This window comes from Lemur catta, chromosome 15 (assembly GCF_020740605.2).
Source record: "Lemur catta isolate mLemCat1 chromosome 15, mLemCat1.pri, whole genome shotgun sequence".
Classification (NCBI taxonomy): domain Eukaryota; kingdom Metazoa; phylum Chordata; class Mammalia; order Primates; family Lemuridae; genus Lemur; species Lemur catta.
The window spans coordinates 14,025,943-14,046,552 of record NC_059142.1 but is presented as its reverse complement, the minus strand read 5'-3'; the positions used below and the strand labels follow the sequence as shown (position 1 = coordinate 14,046,552).

The 20,610-nt window shown below is 45.9% G+C and overlaps 1 protein-coding gene across 1 annotated transcript in view; it reads left to right on the top strand.

The window, feature by feature from the left end:
• PITPNM3 (PITPNM family member 3) overlaps nucleotides 1–20,610 on the top strand; it is a 91,482-nt gene that overhangs the window by 21,059 nt on the left and 49,813 nt on the right. Inside the window, 1 exon segment of the mRNA XM_045526011.1 lies at nucleotides 7,148–7,255. Coding sequence (XP_045381967.1) covers nucleotides 7,148–7,255 — 108 coding nt within the window.

Here is a 20,610-nt window from a genome sequence, read left to right as displayed (position 1 = left end):
CCAGTTAAAACTACTGCCTAGGATGTGGAGAAATTGGGACTTTCAAACTCTGCTGCTGGGAACGTACACTGGTCCAACCATTTTGGAAAATAGGTTGCAGCTGCTTAGAAAGTTCATCCTGCTTGACACCATGTGACCCAGCCCTCCTGCTGCTGGACATCGCCCCGAGAAACAGAAAGCACATGTCTGTCTACAGATTTGCCCAGGAAGGTTCCTAATGGCTTTATTTATCATAGCCCCAATCTGAAAATAGCCTAGATGTCCATCGGTGGGCACACGTTCAGCGTCTCCATTGTGGTGATGGTGTTATGGGCATGTACGTGTGTCAGAACGTATCCAACTGTGCATTTTAAATATGTGTAGTTGATAAATGTCAATTATACCTCAGTAATGCTGTTTAAAAAATGGAGACTCCTTCCTATAACGTAAGGGGATGTGAGAAAGTACTCGGTGTCTGGAGGAGGGTCCCAGAGGGTGTGGCCCTGAGCTGAGAGCTGGATATTGACAAAGGAGCCACATGCTGGTCTGGGGGAAGAGCATTCTGGACAGTGGGAACAGCCACTGCAAAGCGTTTATGGGAGGCACGAGCTTGGCGTCTTTGAGCGACAGCAGGAAGACCCGCGTGGCCAGGGTGTGGCAGGGAGGTGCCGGCTCAGTGCTGCTGGTCCACGGCCCCCACAGGCAGAGGGAGGAGACTCGACCCAGTCGCCTGTGTAGTGGGAGGCAGTTGACGTCCTCTGCACCTGCTTTCCTGTCCAGGCTTGGTGTTGGCTACTCCTGCTCCTGTCCCAGAGGAGGCCAGAGACACAGATCTCAGGATCTCTAGTGTGGGATGGACCCTCAGAATGGAGCCATGCCTGGACCTGGAGTGACTGAGCCCCTTGTTGTGGAGGATGAAGATTGCTGGGTGACAGGTGGTCTGGCCAGTAGCTGTGGGTAACAAGGTCTTGGTGGGCCAAGGAGGGAAGGCTGACCTGTTAGGACAGCCCAGATTTCATGGCGTTCCTGGCCATGAAATGCTAAGTTCTAGAGGGAAATGAAAATGTCTTTTGGAGTCTCCATCCATGAAAGGATGCAAAGTTGGGGCAAGAGCGGCCCTTGTGGTCTCAGATGAGTTTATCTGGGGTGTCGTTGGATATGGCAAGCCTAGATCACTTTATGGTCTGTTTCTTTTCTTTTCTTTCTTTCATTCTTTTTTTTTTTTTTTTTTGAGACAGAGTTTGGCTCTGTCGCCCTGGGTAGAGTGCAATGGTATCATCACAGCTCACTGCAACCTCAAACTCCTGGGCTCAAGTGATCCTCCTGCCTCAGCCTCCCAAGTAGCTGGGACTACAGGTGCATGCTACCACGCCAGGCTAAGTTTTTCTATTTTTGGTAGAGACAGGTTCTCGATCTTGCTCAGGCTGGTCTTGAACTCCTGAGCTCAAGCAATCCTTGGCCTTGGCCTCCTGGAGTGCTGGGATTACAGGCCTGAGCCACTGTGCCCGGCTGATGGTCTGTTTCTATAGCAAATCTATGTTTTCATTGAGAAAATATCAGCTGCATCTTACCTTTAACATTCTACTTAGGTGCAAAGAACATCCAATTAGAGCAGTCTTGAAAGTCGCCGGACATCAAGGTGCAGACCAAGGTGCTTACAGGCACTGACCTGCGAGGAGGTGGTCTGATTGCAAGTGCCTTGGACTAGCAGGCAGGAGATCCGAATTCTTGGCCCAGCCTCCCCCTGAGGTTCTGCGTGACTGTGGCCAGGTGCACAGCTCTCTGTCTGTGAAATGAGGATGTGGGATTTCACTTTGAAGGCTCTTTTAGTGTCCAGGCCATTCCGTCACTTTGATGGGAAATACTTGATTTCTTTTGGTTTTCCTCCTGGCATCTAAATAGCAAGCCCCCTCCACGAATGCGCACAAGCAGGATAGGCCCTGGCAGCCGCAGGGAGGAAGATGTTGGCAGGGCCGGGGGTGGGGTGAGGGTGAGTGTGGGGGTGGTGGTGGAGCCAGGGTTTGCTTTCAGGGCACATCTGGCCCTGGGTAGCTTGACCGAGAGCAGAGCATGGGACTGTCTCCCTCAGCAGGGACAGGGGGCCCTCGGGGCTGGAGGGTGGAGGTGTGCACCTTTCTGCCTTTGCCCCTGTCTGCTGTGTCCTGGGTTTCTTGCCCTTCCAGTGCCCAGCCCGGCTGGTCCACCGTGGGAGGCTGGGGCCTGAGCAGCTGGGCTCTAACTCCCTGGTCTCCTGGAGCAACCAGGACAGGAAGGTAGTGCAGGGCCACATAACCCCGTTTTACGGACAAAGGCTCTGCTGGAGGGCCGGGTCTTGCAGAGAATGAGGGATGGGGGGACATGTGCCGGGTCTTTTCCTCTGTAGCTGGGCTTTTGCTGTGATCACGCAGCCTCCCTGGGCCTTTCCAGCCCTGAGGAGAGAGATGAGCAAATAGGAGAAAGCGATGTGAGTCCTCTGGGATCGGAGGACTCAGGTTTTCCTCAAGTTCATGCCACTGACTGGCTGCCGTCTGATCTCAGGCAAGTCTTGAGTCCCTGAACCTCCCGTTCCTCATCTGTAGCATGGTAGGGGGAGCATTGCTTGTCTCCTGGATGGAGTGGAGGATGTCACTATGGGGATGTGGGTGGTTATTCCTGGGCACAGGAGCCATCACAGAAGCAAACCACAGGGTGTCAGGGTCCCCCACCCCCCTCCTCTGTCTTTCCCCCATTGGGGGAGGGGAAGTGGAGAAGAGAATGCCGTGGAGCCAGCTCCAAAGGTTCTGGGGACAGGCTGAGTGGGGACTGCCACCTGTGGTGAAGAGAAGTGGCAGTGATGGCCGGGGGTGGGGCATGGGGGGCACGTGATAAGCAGAGCAAGGTGAGGATTAGCAATCTGAATCCCAGAGGCTCCAGCAATGCGCATCTAGGTCCTTGGCAAGAAGGACGTCACGGGACTGCCAATGGATGGTGTTGCAGGGGCCGTCTGGAGAGGGTGACCAAGCCCTGGGCTCCAGAGCTGGAGGCAAAGCCTTGCTGGCATGGGACAAGGAGACTCCCTGCTCCAGAGTCCTGTAGATCCAGCAGAAATAGAGGCCCCAGGGGAGGAAGACTTTCCTATGGCATCGGAGGTTGTGCTTAAAGGGAGTATCCAGGCTTTGGCCAAGGGCAGAGTCAGTCTGGGGTTGAGCCCAGGGTTGTGGTGACAGTGGGAGAGGCTCAGCCTGGCGCTTAGTCTGGGCTGCGTCAGGGCTCAGTGAGGGTGAAGTAGATGCTAGAACCGTGTCTGCACCGGAGGTCACCAGGGAGGAGAATTAGCATGCTGGGGACAGTCACCAGAAGATGAAAAGCAAAATCAATAACCAGGACATTTATCCAAACGAAGCCCTTTGTGGTCTCCGTGGGTCCCGTTGGGAGGACCACGTGCTGCGGGAGAGGACGCAGGGCAGAGACATGGAGCCGACATGCAGCGCCACTGTCTACCTGAATGACCCCAGATGGAGCTATTTCAGCTGCTGCTTCCGTGTGTGTGTGTGTGTGTGTGTGTGTGTGTGTGTGCATCTGCGTGTACGTGTGTGTGTGTGCATGCGTGTGTTTTCTCCCAGGGGGCAAGCCCATTGTTGCCAGAGTGCAGACGTGAAGGCTGAGTGTGGAGAGCAGGGGTGGGGGGAGGCCCCGAGAGGGAGAGAAATCGTGTCAGGGAGATGCGGGCAGAGCAGCCGCAGAGACAGGGAAGGTACGAGAAGGCAGAGAAGGAGAGGGGTCCACGCATGCACACACACGCACACACACACACACACACATGCACAGAGCAAGAGAGAGGGAGACGGTGGGAGAGACACGGTGACTCAGGGGAGGGAGGACACTAGGGGAGCAGGGAGGACCTGCCAGGGGCAGGGGGTGCATGTGGAGAGGTCATGAGGAGCCGAGAGCCAGTGGGGGGGGGGGGGAGGAAGAGAAGCCCACAGACAGTGAGAGAGGTTGAGAAAGAGGCACATCCAGCCAGAGAAAATGAGACACAGAGAGAGAGGAGAGAGCAAGAGATATCGGGATGAAGAGGGAGAGTGGGACAGATGGGGCAGAAAGAGGCAGAGACCCCTAGAAAGGGACCCGGAGACGGCAGATCCAGGCAGGACAGGGCCAGACGCAAAGTGTGAGAGGTGCACGGTGAGTCTGTGAAGGACATATTTGATAGAAAAACAGACAAAAGACCCAGAGCCAAAGATGGAGCAGGGTCAACCCATAATTGGGAGAAGAGGAAAGAGGCCGGGTGCACAGTGGTTAGGCAGGCGCGGCCCTGCAGAGCCCCGGGTTCAGATAGCCTCCCACACCCGTGGGAGAGGACCCACCCAGGGCAGAGAAAATGAGAGCTGGGATGTGCTCAGCACCCGCGCATACCTGGCACCGGACCAGAGCCCCAGCTCTCTCCTCTCACGTCAGAGTTATTCCTAGTGTGTTTTCCACAAAACCAGATTCCTGCAGGGAGGAGGTCACATCTTATACTGCACACAGTAGGTACTCAGGAATCCACTCACTGCAGAATCAATGTTAGAATGAACAAATGGATAACTGCACGCTTGGGTAACTCAGCCAGGAGCCAAAGAACTCAAGGTGGCTACAGGCTGATCCTGACCATCCTACTCTCTTCTCTTTTCTTTTCTTTTCTTTTCTTTTCTTTTCTTTTCTTTTCTTTTCTTTTCTTTTCTTTTCTTTTCTCTTCTCTTCTCTTCTCTTCTCTTCTCTTCTTTTCTTTTCTTTTCTTTCTTTTTTTAAGACAGAGTCTCCCTCTGCCACCTGAGGTAGAGTGCAGTGGCATCATCATAGCTCACTGCAACCTCCAACTCCTGGGCTCAAGCAATCCTCCTTCCTTAGCTTGGTGCATGCCACGATGCCCAGCTAATTTTTCTATTTTGTGTAGAGACGGGGTCTTGCTCTTGCTTGGGCTGGTCTCAAACTCCTGAGTTCAAATGATCCTCACGCCTCAGCCTCCCAGAGTGCTAGGATTACAGGCAGGAGCCACTGCGCCCAGCCATCCACCCTACTCTGGAGCTGAGTAGAATGTCATAGAGGCAAACAATGGCGCGACTGGACCGAGAGTGCGTATGAGGGCACAGCAAATGCCACCACCATTTGATAGTATCTCAGTCTGTGCTCTTACTGTGTGCCAGGCACTATTGTAGCCCGTGTCATCTTATTTAACCCTCACAGCAATCCTGTGACATAGGCACTGAGGTGATATCATTTCATAGAGGAGAAGACTGAAGCTCATAAAGATGAAGCTCCTTGTCCAAGGTCATAGGGCAGGTGGTGGGTTCAGGATCAAAAATAGTCAACCTAACATCAGAATTGAGCTCTTAACCTCTTTACGATTCAGCTTCCCCAAGAATAGTACCACCTATATTTGTCTATAGCATCTTGGCTTGTGTAGTTTTTAAAAAATTTACTGTGTATTTGTTCCCATAGCAGCTTGCTAGAAAAATCTATAGAGCCAGAGTTGTTACCAACATTTAAGAGATAAAAAAACAGGCACAGTGTTTGAGAGATGTGTCTAAAAGCACAAAGTTCACATGTAGCAGAATCTGCACTGGAACTTGGTCAGAGCCCTGTCCAATACATAATGCTGCTTATGGGTATAAACCTTTCCCCAGATGGAACATGCCGGGCTCAGGAAATTGTCTGGGTGTGTGTGGTGCCTGGCTGCAGTGTTGGGCAGCCAGCCAATACAGGATGTCCAGGGTAGGCTATCCGGGTGGCAGGATTTCAGGACTCTTGAAATCATATAACTGGGTTTGAATCCTGGCTTTAGTGAGTGACCTGGGGCAAGGATTATTCAGTTATTCTGTGACTCAGTTTCTCTGTTTATAAAATGGAGATAATAATAATTGTACCTTTTTAGTATTGTTATGAGAATTAAGTGAGTTAATATTTATAAAGCACTTATAACAATCTCAGTGTGTAGCAAGGATTTGATAAGTGTTATTAAATAAATCAAATAGATAAATAAAATAAGGCAGGAGAAGGTGTCCTAGCCAGAAATGGGGTCTGGATAACTGAGCACCAGAGTGAATCAGAACTCTGGACAGCTCCCAGAGCTTCAGAGCCGCCATATTGGTTCCACCTGCTAGGTAAGTTTCTTTGGTGGTAAAATAGGTCTTAACCCTTTATTCTTAATTATCATGAGGTTAGGGAGTCTCCTCCATACCCTCAGGTGTCTGTCCTGTGAGGAAGGGCACAAAGCTCATCACCAGGAGGGCCCATGTCTTTGGGGTGGGGTGTGGGGAAGAGACCAAGCATCCTTGTGGGTTTGTTCTTGAAGAAATGTCCCTTTGCAGGATGAAGGACTGTACCAGATGTACTGGATGTGTGGAGCCCAGGGGCTTGCGTTCAGTGTGGTTAGGGAGTGGGGCCCCACTGATTTCTCCCAGAGTAATCACTAAGCTTACACAGGGGAAGGGCAAAGATGGAGACAGGGTTGAGGGGAGGAGTAGGGGAGAATGGAGGCCTTGAGAACTTCATAAGGTTGAGATGTGGGCTGAGGGTTGCATATAGCTCAAGCTTGCTTAGAACTAGACAGCTTCTGCTCTCCCAGTTACTCCAGAGCTGCTTCCACCCCACTTAAATCCTGATCCACTCAAATCCTGATGGTGAGTTACTTCTCATGTGAAGAAATAATTATAACGGCTCTCACCTATGAGCCACTCCTATGCACCAAGACTTTTCACACATTGTCTCATTTAATCCTCACAACTCTGTGAGTTGGACATTGCCAGTCCTATTTTGCTGATGGGAAAACTGAGGCTCAGAGGAGTCAATAACTTACCCAAAGAAAAACTGCTAGCAAGTGACAAGGTTTTGCTCTTTCTACCCAAACACCCTGCCTCTCAAGAGATACTGCTGTCAGTGCTAGGAATGGAGCCTTCGGGGGGGGGGGGTTGCAGCCCCCTTGTTACTTTCTTTTGCTGTAATAAGTGGGGGCCCCATAGGGTACAACCAGTGTCTTTTTGCAATGGCAAATTGCTGATGCTCAAACCTGTCTATGATGGCAGACACCTTCAATAGCTAGAGTCTACCTCAACCCAGGAAGAAATAAGTACTCCCTCAGACACAGCTCCTGTCAGGGCTACCGACCCCAAGACCCACCTGCTCACGCCTGTCTCTGCTTCTTCCACAGAGGATGTGGCTGAAGGGAAGAATGCCATCCTCATTGGGATGAGCCAGTGGAACTCAAACGACCTGGTGGAGCAGATGGAGACCATGGGGAAGCTGGAGGAGCACCCAGGTGAGGTTCTGCTTCTGTCCTGGCCGGGGGGTGCATGGATGTGTGTGGCAGGGTGGGCTGTAGGGCTGGCAACTGGGGCTGGAGCTTAGGTCTTCTGTGAAGAGTCCCTCTGTCTGGGTACCTCCCTCACAGCATCCCTGAGTCCTGTGACCTCAGGAGCTCTCTTGGGGACTTCTGAGGGGTCTTGTGTGGCAGAACAACTCCAGGGTACTTCGGCAGATCTTCCCCTGTCTGTAGAGTGGCTACCCTTGTGGCATGGATGATTAATGGCAGGTAGCTGGGGCCAAGCTCCTTGGACTGTCAGGCCTGTGGGGTTGGGATCTGCTGGATACGAAGAGTGGCAGCTGGAAGAGCCTTTGAACAGGGGCAGGAGCTGATGTCTAAAGGGAGAAGGACAGCAGTGAGTGCCAGGACTTCCTTTGCCTGAGTTGTTGAAAAAGGAATATATGACGGAGACTAATCCAGGAGGCTTTTTATGGGGGCGGGGGGAGTCTAGACCAGGAGCTTGAACAGCAGACAAAGCAAGCTGAGCCTTTTTGGCACCCATCCGTCTAGATGTTTGACCATTTTTCATGACCAACAGGAAGTTTATGAGCACCTACTGTGTGTAAGTGCTTTGCAGGAGGGACCAGAGGTGATTCACGGAGGCCTCTGCCTTGTGATGGGTGAGACGGTATAAGTCAAGACACAGGGCATCAGGCTTAAGCTGAGGGTTGTCAGCCTGGAGGGGGGAGGTAGGACGTGTAGACGGAGGCAGGGGAGGGGGTGCAGGATGGGCTTCTGACAGTGAAGTGATGGGGCTGGGCTTTGAAAGGCAAGTGGATGATATAGTTGAGGAAGTCATAAAAGCTGAGCTGACATATAGGGAAAATGAGGCTCAGAGAGCCTCAGCTGAAGGCTGTGCCTGATTAATGTCACATTGGAGTCAGAAGCAGAGGCAGGGCTGGATCCCCATCCAGGATGCCGGGTGTTGACCTCTATGCCTGTCATCCTCAGGTCAGCTCCTTCCACCCCTCCTCCCCCACCCCGCATGCTACTCCTCCACTTCATTTCTTCCTCCTCTCCTCTCCTCTGTCCTCTCTCGGTCCTGTCATTCAGAGTCTTGATCTGGGCCAGAGTTGCTGAGTGCGCAAGGCCACCCTGTCAGGAGGTACTCAGTGAGATGGCCCTGGCCCAGGCCAAGAGGATGGCCACCTTGGTGGCAGCTCTCTGGGCGACAGCTGTCTTGACGTTGGTTGTCTTGCCCCGGCATCTGCTCCTCACATCCCCCACCCTTGCCTCCTTGGTTCAGAGCCCTCTCCCTGCCAAAGCACCTGTTCTGAGAAACAGACAAGCCTGGGATGGTTGTTCTATGTCACAAATGAAGAACCTGAGCTCAGAGAAGCAGCATCTTGCCCAAGGTCCTACAAGTTAGTGGTGGCATCAGTCAGACCCAGGTCCCTGGTCTCCTGATTCCCAGTCCAGGGCATCACCTCCCAGATTGGACTGGGGCTTGGCACCATTCTGGGCCCCCACAAAGTCAGGCCCAAGAAAGTCAGAGTCTTAAAGGAAAGGCACCCTGGGTCCCTGTCCCATCCACAAGAAGATCAGGCTCTGAGTCTGGTCCCCAAGGCTAGTCCAGGGGCAATTTCCCAGTCTTCACAGCTGTATTTGCAGAGGAGTCTTTGGTCTGCTTTTTCTTTCACCCCAAGAATCGCAGAAGGGGCTCAGAGGGGTCATGGATTCTAGGTCCTGCCCCACAACAGTGCATGTTACTGTGAAAAGATAAACCCGGATTTATACTCACCACCCATCTGGCCACCCCTTCCCACCCCCTATTCCCACTTGTCTGCCAAAGAATGTGTGACTCAGACACAGTGTGAGCTAAGGAGAGGGTGCGCAAGAGGCAGTGTGAGCTGGGAGGACAGAGGAGGGCAGGGAGAAGGAGCTGTGCATATGTGAGTCCATGCGAGAGGCAGAAACTCCAGCTCTGGAGTCAGAAAGGTCTTGGTTGGAACCTCAGCCCTGCCACTCCATGGCTTTGTGGCCAGGGGAAGTCACGTCCCTTTCTGAGCCTCACTTTCTTCATCTGCAGAGTGGGGGACTACTACAAAAGCTGTGAGGATTAAATGAGATAATACTTGCAAAGTGCATTCCATGGCAGGTAATTTTTATAATGATGGGAGAAGGGGAGAAGAGTGAAGGATCTCGCGCAACCGCAGCCCCAACACAAGCTTCCTGCTGCTCACACGCGATTGGATTAGGGGCAGCGCTTGCCTGAGTCTGAGAGTCGATGCTGTTTCCTCCCAGTGCAGAATGAGGGGCAAGAAGGCAAGAGAGAGAGAGAGAGAGAGAGAGAGAGAGAGAGAGAGAGAGTGGGAGAGGAAGAGGAAGCCAGCCAGATTTCCAGCAACTCCGAGTTCCATTCTCCTGCGCACTCACTGTGTAAATTCCCACAACGTGGCAGAACACACACATCCATTTCATTCATTTCAACAGTCATTTATGGAGCCACCACAGGGGTCCAACCCTGTGCTCGATGTGGGGGAAACAAAGAGCAGCGGGATGGCACTGTCACCCATAGGAGTGGGAGAGGCAGATCAGAGCTGCGGATCACTGTGCAGTAAGACAGGCTCAGGAAGGGGCTCTGAGAGGCCCTGGGAGTACCTTGGGGAGAGGAGGCTCTGAGCGCATTTCCTGGAAAAGGCTGCAGTCAGAATTGGCGGTGTAGATAGAGTGTATATCCCTGCCTCCTTCGAGTTCCCTGCCCTTAAACACAGAGCTCACTCCAGGGCCCCCTCTCGTGGTTGACACCCTGGCTCATCACACCTCCCCCAGGGGCGCTTCAGCCACCCTCGGTGACAACCGTCCGCAGCCAAGACCTTTCTCTTAGGCTCCAGATCCATGTTTCTGGCAGCCTCTTACTAACCGGTACCTAAATGTCCTGGAGACTCCTTATGCTCCACAAATTCCCCCTGGAGCTGACCTTCTTCCTCTTAAACCTGAATTCTGTTTTGTGTTCCATCTTTTCTCTCCTTAGCCTTTTACATCCTGTGTTGCACTGGTATTCTCAGGCTACTCTCCCATCTCCAGTTCTTGAGGTGATGCGTGTGTGTGTGTGTGCGCACATGCTAGCCATCCTTCATGGATTTCGTTTCTCCATTTTTTATTGTGAACTCATCTTGGTCCCATCACCACCCCGCCCACCCCGCTTTTCATTTCTGTGGGAGCCTTGCGTGCCCTGAGCTGTGAAACTGTCCTTATAGGGACTGGTTTTGTGTTCCTTTCTGCTGGGCCTGAGTGTTTCACTCATCCTGAATATTTTATATGCTAAATTTATAGTTCCGAGTTTCCTTTCTACATGGGTGGTGTAAATTTAGACCCTACACCCAAAAGTGGCACAGGCTTAGGGTTTTAATTACTCATGTGTGACTTTCCTTTCTCACTGCCTGTGAATGGTTTCTTTGCTGCTTCCCCAATGGGGTTTTTTTTTTTAAAGTTCCTTTATGGATAGAATAGCCCTTCGGGGATCCCCACTATAAACGGGGCTCCACTTTAGCCTTCACCGTCCACGGTGGAGGTCAGGTCGGTGGCGTTCACAGTGCGGAGCCCGTGTCCTGCTGATTTCATGGGATCCAAGTCTGCTGTGTCTCAGCTTCCGCTTCCGTCTCTGGATTGCAGTTCCCTCTTTATCTCTGGCACTTGTGTATTACACATGCTTTATTTTAAGTTTGGTTATACAGTTTCCTTTTTTGGTAATATATTGCCCGGCATATACGTATTTTAGTGGAAAAGAACCTTTCAGCATCAGCTCAGTGCACTATAATCATGATTATTGTCATTCATATTTTACAATCGTTTGTCTTATTTTTTTTATTTAACATTTTTCATTGTGGTAAAATATGCATAACATACAATTTTCCATTTTAAGCATTTTAAAATATACAGTTTAGTGACATTAAGTCCATTCACACTGCTTTGCAACTGTCACCAACATCTGTCTCTAGAACTTTGTCATCTTTCCCCAACTGAAACTCTGTACCCATTAAACACGAATTCCCCATCCTCCTCCCCCCAGCCCCTGGCAGCCGCCATGCTACTTTCTATTGACGTGACTTCTCTAGGTAGCTCATGTAAGAGGCATTATGTGGTAGTTGTCCTTTTGTGTCTGGCTTATTTCACTTAGCATAATGTCTGCAAGATTCATCCATGTTGTAGCATGAATCACTACTTCATTTCATTTTCTGGCTGAATAACTTTCCACGGTACATACGTACCACATTTTGTTTATCCATTCAACTGTTGATGGACATTCGGGTTGCTTCCACCTTTTAGCTATTGTGAGTAATGCCGCTGTGAATATTAGTGTGCAGATATCCACCTTATTTCTTGAATTAATTCTTGGAAGAAAACATCAACAATACAAATAAAACCAAAGTCTCCCTTAGTTATTCTTTCAATTGCAGGCCTCACTGCAGAGTTTGTCAATGCGCAAGGTATCTCTCTAGAGATAGATCATATTAGACATTAGTGCTGCAACTTATTCCCCCCCTCCCCCACTTGACAGTAGATCTTGCAGAGCTTTTCACATGAGTATATATAGATTTTACCTCATTCTTTCCACTTGTATTACTGAAGTCCCCACCTTTTTGGCACCTGGGACTGGTTTCATAGAAGACAATTTTTCCATGGACTGGGGGTGGCGGGATGATGTCAGGATGATTCAAGTGCATTACATTTATTGTGCACTTTATTTCCATTATTACTACCTTGTAATATATAATGAAATAACTATACAACTCACCATAACGCAGATCAGTGGGAGCCCTGAGCTTGTTTTCCTGCAACTAGACGGTTCCATCTGGAGGTGACGGGAGACAGTGACACCCGAAGTATGTTGCTTATGTTCGGTCTACTCTGTAATCTCGTTTGGGTTGCTATCACTGCAGAAAACCTTTCCTCACAAAGATAGGATGTTGAAAATGGAAGCAGGCCTTTCAGTGGCCATCTTAGGATATTCCATCTTGACTTTAATCCAGAATGTATGGAGATTTTAAGTTGTCTCAAACATACTTTTATTAAGGCCAACTGTCATTTACGATCTCAAGCAGATGATCCTCTTCTAGTATGGACAAAGTTGGTTCACCTGGCTAACTCACAAATGGATCGTGGATCCATACCTTCCCATTTTGGGGGTCTTTTGTGGTTGGGAAGTAATGCTGAAACTCTTTTGAACACTGAGATAGGTGATCGTGTACCAGCTGGGAGAAAGGCGGCCCTGGCTCAGTCTCTTTCAAAATCTCTGCCAATGTTTGAAACATGTCAAAAATCCTAATGTTCACTCTTCACCCCCATAATTCCAGTTTGGCTTTGAATGCAGCCACTTTATCTGCTGCCTGGAACACAGTTGTCATACTCCCCTGAAGTGACAGGTTGAGTTCATTGAGCAGGTTGACTACGTCACGCAAGTACACAAATTTTGCGACCCATTCTGTGTCACTGAAATGTGCTGCCAGTGGTGACTGCTTTTCTAAAAGAAATCTCTGGAGTGGTGAGTGGCTCTTATGACTCAGACACTCTGGCCAGTGACCTCCCTGTAGAAAGCCATCTCATTGCTGTGTATAAGAGAAGATGTACATGCTCTGTGTCCCTCTCCTCACAGAGCTGTGTGAACAGATGTGAGTTAAGGGCATGGACTTTAACGTGGTTGATAATTTTAGTCTCATCCTGCAAAACACTTAGTTCAGGTGACATTTTTCAGCTAGGTAGCATTTCTGTATAGATGACACAGTGACATAGATGACTCATATTCAAAAGTGACCTCCTTGGCCCGAGTAGTGAAACCAGAAAGCCATCCAGTCATGGCAGCCGCTCCATCCGTGTATATACTGATACACAACGACCAATTCAATTTTCCTGATATGTAGTCATTCAAAGACTTGAACAGTTCTGCAGCAGTGGTGTTGGTTGGCAACAAAAATGCACATAACATATCCTCACGCACATCCTCCTGAAAAATATAGTGCACAAAAACAAGCATTGTTGCCTTGTTGTCAATATCGGTAGATTCGTCAATGATACCACGGTGACTCATTAATCCTCTCTAACAATTGTTCCTCAATATCCTCTGCTATTTCATCAATTTTTCTATTTATGGTTCTAGCTGAAAGAGAATCATGTGATACCTTTTGAACTGCAGCCTCTCCTAAAAGTTCACGGCAAATGTCCTTAGCAGCAGGCAGGATCAACTCTTCACCAATAGCAAAGGGCTTCTCAGCTTTAGCAACGTGGTCAGCCACTAAGAATGATGCTCTCAGTGCAGACACATTTAACGAAGTGGTGGCCTTCAATAATTTCTTCTGGTTTTTGTGGTCACATTTTTTTCTTTTGGAAAAACTCCAAAGGCTTGTCTGTTAATGCAGGGTGCTTGGTCTGCATGTGGCGAAGCAGTTTTGAAGCCTTCATGGCTTCGTTGGATAGCCAGTTGCCACACTTTATACAAAGCGGGCTTGGAGAATGTGAATTACCTGTTGCGATGAACCTGTAATTTAAGTAGGACTCCTGGTATTTTCTTTTAAATGCAACTTTCATTTTTTTGGCAGTCTTAGAGTCTTCTGCTGTCTCATCATTGGGTCTTTCCCCCTTTTCAAAGAAGCTTTCCAGCGACATATGTTTTTTGACTCATTTTTGCTGGGGTCAGCTTGTGGGCTTACCAACACTGTGACTGAGACAAGTGCGCAATGTGGGGAAGAGGCGTGGACAGAAGTGGTAAATAAAATAATGGGCGGGCCACGTGCAGACTAAAATAAGTGTCAGATTCTGACTTAAAGCCTGCCACCAGATACAGCTTAATTGTCACTTGCCACTCACTGATAGGGTGTTGATACGAGTCCGCAAGTATTTGATTTATTATGGTCTCTGTGCAGTCAAACCTCTCTGCTAATGATAATCTGTATTTGCAGCCGCTCCCCAGTGCTAGCATCACAACCTCAGCTTCACCTCAGATCATCAGACATTAGGTTCTCATAAGGAGCTGCAAAGCAGATCCCTCGCATGCGCAGTTTACAGTAGGGTTCTCACTCCCATGAGAATCTAATGCCCCTGCTGATCTGACAGGGGGCGGAGCTCAGGCAGAGATGTGAGCAATGGGGAGAGACTGTAAATACAGATGAAGCCTCACTTGCTGGCCCAGGGGTTGGGGACCGCAGCTTGGGGACCACAGCTGTGCTATGGTGTTCTCTACAATAGATGTACCTTGATTTATGTAACCATTCTGCAGTAATAGACATTGGAATTTTTCATTTTTAACAGAATGTTACATGAGTTAAAAGTATAAGCATGAAAAATTTTAATAGATACTGCCAAATGATTTTCCAAAAAGACTGTGCAAATGTAAATTTGCACAGCAACCGTGGATTAGGTTAGCCATTTCTCCACAGTGTTACCAGACTTGATATTATCAAACTTTAAATTTTTACCTGAGGGATGGGGGAAAATATTTGCTCATTGTCTTGGTTTGTCTTGATCTGATTTCTAGTGAGATTAAGCATCTTTTCATAAATGTGTTGACCGATCCTATTTTCTTTTTTCTGAATCTCTTAAACATAATTTTTGCCCATCTTGCTATTGGATTATTTATCTTTTTAAACTGGTTTTTAGGAAGTCTTTATATATATATGTAAATTATTCATCTGCTATGTATTTGAAATATTGCCACTTTGCTGAAATTTCTTATTAGTTCTAATATAATGTTTGTCAGTTGATTCTCTTGGGTTTTCTAGTTAGAGTGTCATATCATTTACAAATCTTCACAGTTACACTCTTGCCAATATTTATACTACTTATTTTTCTTTTAAATTGCATTACATAGGATCTCCAGATCTGTGCCGAGTAGCAGGAGTGATACCAGGTTTTCCTGTTTGATCCTGACTGTAGCGCCGTCATGGAAATATGCTAATGTCTCACCAATAACCATAACCCTTGCCCTAGGAGTCCAGAAATATCCTTCATCAAGTTGAAAACAATGTTCTTTTTTCAGACATAACATTCTGTTATGTTTTCTTTCTCATTCTTCCCATTGTTTGTATCCATTCCCCGGTCCCTACATTTCTCTCTCTCTCTCATTCTTAATAAGCTTTGCCAAAGGTTTCCTTATTTTGATGGTCTTTTCAAAGAAATAGCTCTTACTTTTATTAACCAACTCTTCTTAAATTTTTCTATTTAATGTATATAAATTAATATTGCTGTTATTTTTTATTTCATTCATTCTTTCCTACTACTTTCTTTGGGTTTATGTTATTTATACCTTTCCAAATTCTAGAGAGAAAAGCTCTTTAATCTTGTTTTCTAGTTCACACATGCACGGGTCCTTCCCAAGGCCTTGGAGGGGCCTAAGCAAGGTGTTCACCTATTACCTTTTGGTGGTAAAATTTGTAAAAGTAAGATTTTTTGATAATCTTTTTCTTAAAGGGGACCCTAAAATTGTATAAGCTTCAGTCCCCACAAAACCTGGATCCAGCCTCTTTGGAAACATTCCACAGGATTTGAATAAGTAGCCCTTGTACTGTCTGTCGTTTCTAAGTTGTGCAAAACCTTCGTATTTCTCCTCTTTACCCAAAGAGTTATTTAGAACCATTTACAAGAATCCTGGCAAATAGATGGTTTTCTTGCTAACTTATAATTTTATTCCATTGTGCAGAATGTGATGTGCTATCTTTTTGAAATTCTTTCTTGTCTAAAACACTGTCTCTGTGTGTGCGTGTGTGTATGTGTGTGTATGCTCCTTATAAGTTAAAGTATCCGTATATTTTGGGTTCTAAGTTCTCTATTTATTAAATCAACTATATTATCAATACAGTTTTCTCCTGTATTTCTAAAAAGGTACATTTTTAACACACATGTAAACACTGGTATTTTCTATCGAGGTCTGGATTAAGTCATTATCTATATCCTAATACTGGATAGGAAAGGACCTGGAAACCCTTTTCTCTTCCTTCTCTTTCCAACTCCCCGAGCTCGCACATCCCCTGCCCACTTGGTTCCAGGTTGTTGTCAGTTCTTATTTCAACTCAATGGTAAGTTTTACTATTCTACTTTTGGGGAGGGTTTCTTTTTTTTTCTCATCATGGTGTCTGTATCAGTGATAACTCCTCCTCCTTCTCCTTCTCATTCCTCAGTTAAGTATATTGAAGTATATTTACATTCAGTAAAATTCACCCTTTATAGTCCTCACTGCTACCACTTCTTAAATTCCATGAATTCTTCTTGGATTTACTTTCTCTTTTCCCTAGAATATCTCCTCAAGTAATTCTTTCAGGTAGGGACTGTGGATTGTAACTTTCCAGTCTTTGTATTTCTAAACATGTCTCTATTTTGCCTTCTCATTTGAATGCAAGTTTACCTACGTCCACAGTCGTGTTCCCAACTATCTTTGAAGATATTCCGACGGGGCTTTCTTTCATTTAGTGTTGCTGGTGAGAAGACTGAGATACATTTGATTCTCATTCCTTTACGGCTAATCTGTTTTTTAAAATTCTTCTTGAAGCTTTAAGTTTTTAAATCATGATTCCTTGCATTCTGAAATCACAAACGTTTCTGGGTGAGATTTTTGTTGTTGTGCTTGCTTGTCATGCCTGCACCAGGTTGTGCCGTTTCATTACTGTGAAGTTTTATTTTCATTGTTTCTTCAAGTATTTCTTTCTCTGTTGTGTCCTTCCAAAGCTTCTATCAGACAGATGCTAGAACTTTTCTAACCATGTCTCAAGTTGTCCTTATTCTTATCTCTTGGTCCTTGGTGGGTTCTGCAAGTATTCCTGGGTTCTAACCAACAGCTCACCCATTCTCTCTTCATCAGCTGTTTTCCATTCTGCTGGTCAGCTCTTCCCTGGAGTTTTTTGTTTTTATTTTTCAAACAATCACCTTTTCATTTTCATGTTCTCTGATTGGTTCTTTTAACAGTCTGACATTGATTCACGGAAGCCGTGGGCTCATTCTATGTGTTTTAGAGTCTCCTTCTGCCTGTTCTATTAAGTCTCAGAGTTTTCCGGTAGGTTACAGATGAGAGGGAATGGCCGCACTTATGACTGATTCATCAGCCAAAGATCCTAAGTGAGATTACAACATGCAGCAGCAGTCATCTTGATTCTAATTAACTAAGGAAGCACGCAGCTGTCATTCACACTGTTCAAGCCAGCTAGGCTCTTGCCAGACTCATTTTTTAAAATTGAGATATAATTCACATACATAAAACCCACCCTTCTTAAAAGTGTACAATTCAGTGGTTTTAACATATTCATGAAGCCATGCAACCATCACCATTACCTAGTTCAAGAACATCTTCATTATCTCCAAAAGAAACCCTGCACCCATTAGCAGTCAGTCTCCACACTCCTTTCTCCGTCCCCTTTATTTCATATAAATGGAATCAAACAGTATGTGGCCTTTTGTGTCTGGCTTCTTCCCCTTAGCGTAATTTCTTTGAGAGTCATCCAGGTTGTGGCATGACTCTATACTTCATTCTATCTTATGGCTAAATATTATTTCATTGTATGGATATGTCACATTTTACCCATTTGTCATTGGAAGGGCATATGAGTTTTTTCTACTTTTTGGCTATTATGAATAATGCTGGTGTAAGTGTTCATATGCAAGTTTTTGTGTGGATATGTTTGCAATTATCTTGGGTATATATCTAGGAATAGAATTGTTGTATCATATGGTAATTCTGTTTAACTTTTTGAAGAACTGCCAAATTCTTTTCCAAAGTAGCTGCACAGTAATGTAAAAGTGTTCCAAATTCTCCATTTCCTTGCCAACACTTGTTATCATCTGTCTTTTTGGTTATAGCCATCCTAGTAGGTGTGAAGTAATATCTCATTGCAGTTTTGATTTTCATTTCCCTCATCACTAATGATGTTAAACATCTTTTCATGAGTTTATGGGTCATTTGTTTATCTTCTTTGGGGACATGTCTATTCAAACCCTTTGCCTATTTTTAATTTAGGTTATTTGTCTTACTGTTGTTGAGTTGTAGGAGTTCTTTATATATTTGGGACACTAGACCCTTATCAGATATATGATTTGCAAATGTTTCTCCCATTTTATAGGTTATCATATCACTTTCTTGATAACATCTTTTGAAGCACAAAATTTTTAAAAATTTTGATGAAGTCCAATGTATATATTTTTTCTTTTATTGTCTGTACTTTTGGTGCCATCTCTAAGAAACCATTGCCCAGTCCAAGGTCATGAAGATTTACTCCCATGTTTTCTTTGAAAGTTTTATAATTTTATTTCTTATATTTAGGTCTTTGATCCACTTTGAGTTAATTTTTGTGTATGGCATGAGGTAAGGGTTCTTTTGCACATGGGTAACCAGTTTTCCCAGCACCACTTATTGAAAAGACTAATCTTTCTTTCATTGAATTATTTTTGGCATCTTTATCAGAAATCAATCATAGACATATGGGTTTATTTCTGGACTCTCAATTCTATTCCACTCACATTTATGTGCCAGTATGCCACACATTGTTGATTACTGCACACCTGCAGGAAGTTTGAAATCAGAAAGTGGGAACCCACCAACTTTGTTCTTCTTTTGCAAGATTGTTTTGGCTATTCTGTGTCCATGCATTTCCATAGGAATTTTAGGGTCAGCTGGTCAATTTCTGCAGAAAAGCCAACGGGGATTTTGATAGGGATTGTGTTGAATCTCTAGATCAATTAGGGGATATTGCCATCATAACAATATTAGTTCCAATCTGTGAACATGAGATGTCTTTACATTTATTTAGGTCTTTAATTTCTTTCAGAGCTGTTTTGTAGTTTTCAGTGTACATGCCTTGCACTTGTTTTGTTAAATTTATTCCTAGATGTTTTATTCTTTTTGATCCTATTGTAACTGGAATTGTTTTTTTAATTTCATTTTTGGATTGTACATTGCAAGTGTATGGAAATACAATTGATTTTTGCATATTGATCTTGTGTCCTGCAACCTTGCCGAACTTATTTATTAGTTTTATTTTGGGGGATTTTCTATGCATCGATCATGTCATCTCCAAAGAGAGGTAGTTTAGCTTATTCCTTTCCAATCTGGGTGCATTTTATTTCCTTTTATTATCTATTTTCCCTGACTAGATTGTCCAGGATGATATTGAATAGAAATAGTGACAGCAGACATCTTGTCCTGTTCCTGATCTTAGGAAGAAAGTTTTCAGTCTTTCACTGTTGGATATGATGTTAACTGTGGATTTTTCTAGTTGTCCTTCATCACGTTGAGGAAGTTCCCTCCTATTCCTAGTTTGTTGAATGTTTTTGCCATGAAAGGGTGTTGGATTTTGCCAAATGCTTTTTCTTCATGTCTATTGCTATGCATATATTGTTTTTGTCTTTATTATGTCAATATATTGGTATTGACTGATTTTCATGTGTTGAATAACCTTGCGTTCCTGTGATAAATTTTACTTGGTCCTTGACAAATTTTGCCATGTCTCTGATCTTTTATGCTCAGGGTTTACGTATCTCTTCCAGAATAGTTTATACTAACAATCTATAAGCTGTCACTTAAGGAACTATTTGCAACCTGGGCTCTTCTTGTTCTTGAAACAACCTTCGTGTCAGCAAGGCCACATTCTCATTGATGGGAAGGAAGCAGTCACTGCCTCGGCATCCCTGATCAATTTCTCTGCCTCCAGCTTTCTAGAGAGCTGTATTTCCCTACCACTCACCCCCCAACTCTGGTTTATGCCCTTGTATCTAGGCATATGTTTCTCAAAGAGTGGCCCCTGGACCAACACCATTACCATCCCTCGGGGACTAGTTAGCAGGGTGAGTTTGGGGTGCTACCTAGACCTACTGAATTAGTCAAACTCTGGGAGCAGGGCTCAGAACCTGTGTTTTAACTAGTCCTGGGATTCTGATGCTAACATTTGAGAGCCACTAACGATTATGACACTCATTTGGCCCAAGCAATCCTTGGTCCATTTCCCTGTAGTTTCTTTCAGTCATTGACTTTGATCTTTCTTCCACATCGCTGGCTTTCGTCTAATATTATATTTAGTAATATTTGTCTGTATTCTACTTCATATCTGCAGTTCCCTGTTAGCCTAACTGTGAGGGATATGATATATCCATTGGCTGAAACCTGTTGTCCTGTGATTATTGAGGAGGGTAGAACATGCTGCTGGGTGAGTTGAGCCAGTAGCTTCTTTTTTTTTTTTTTTTGAGACAGAGTCTCACTCTGTTGCCCGGGCTAGAGTGCCGTGGCATCAGCCTAGCTCACAGCAACCTCCAACTCCTGGGCTCAAGTGATCCTCCTGCCTTAGCCTCCTGAGTAGCTGGGACTACAGGCATGCGCCACCATGCCCGGGTAATTTTTT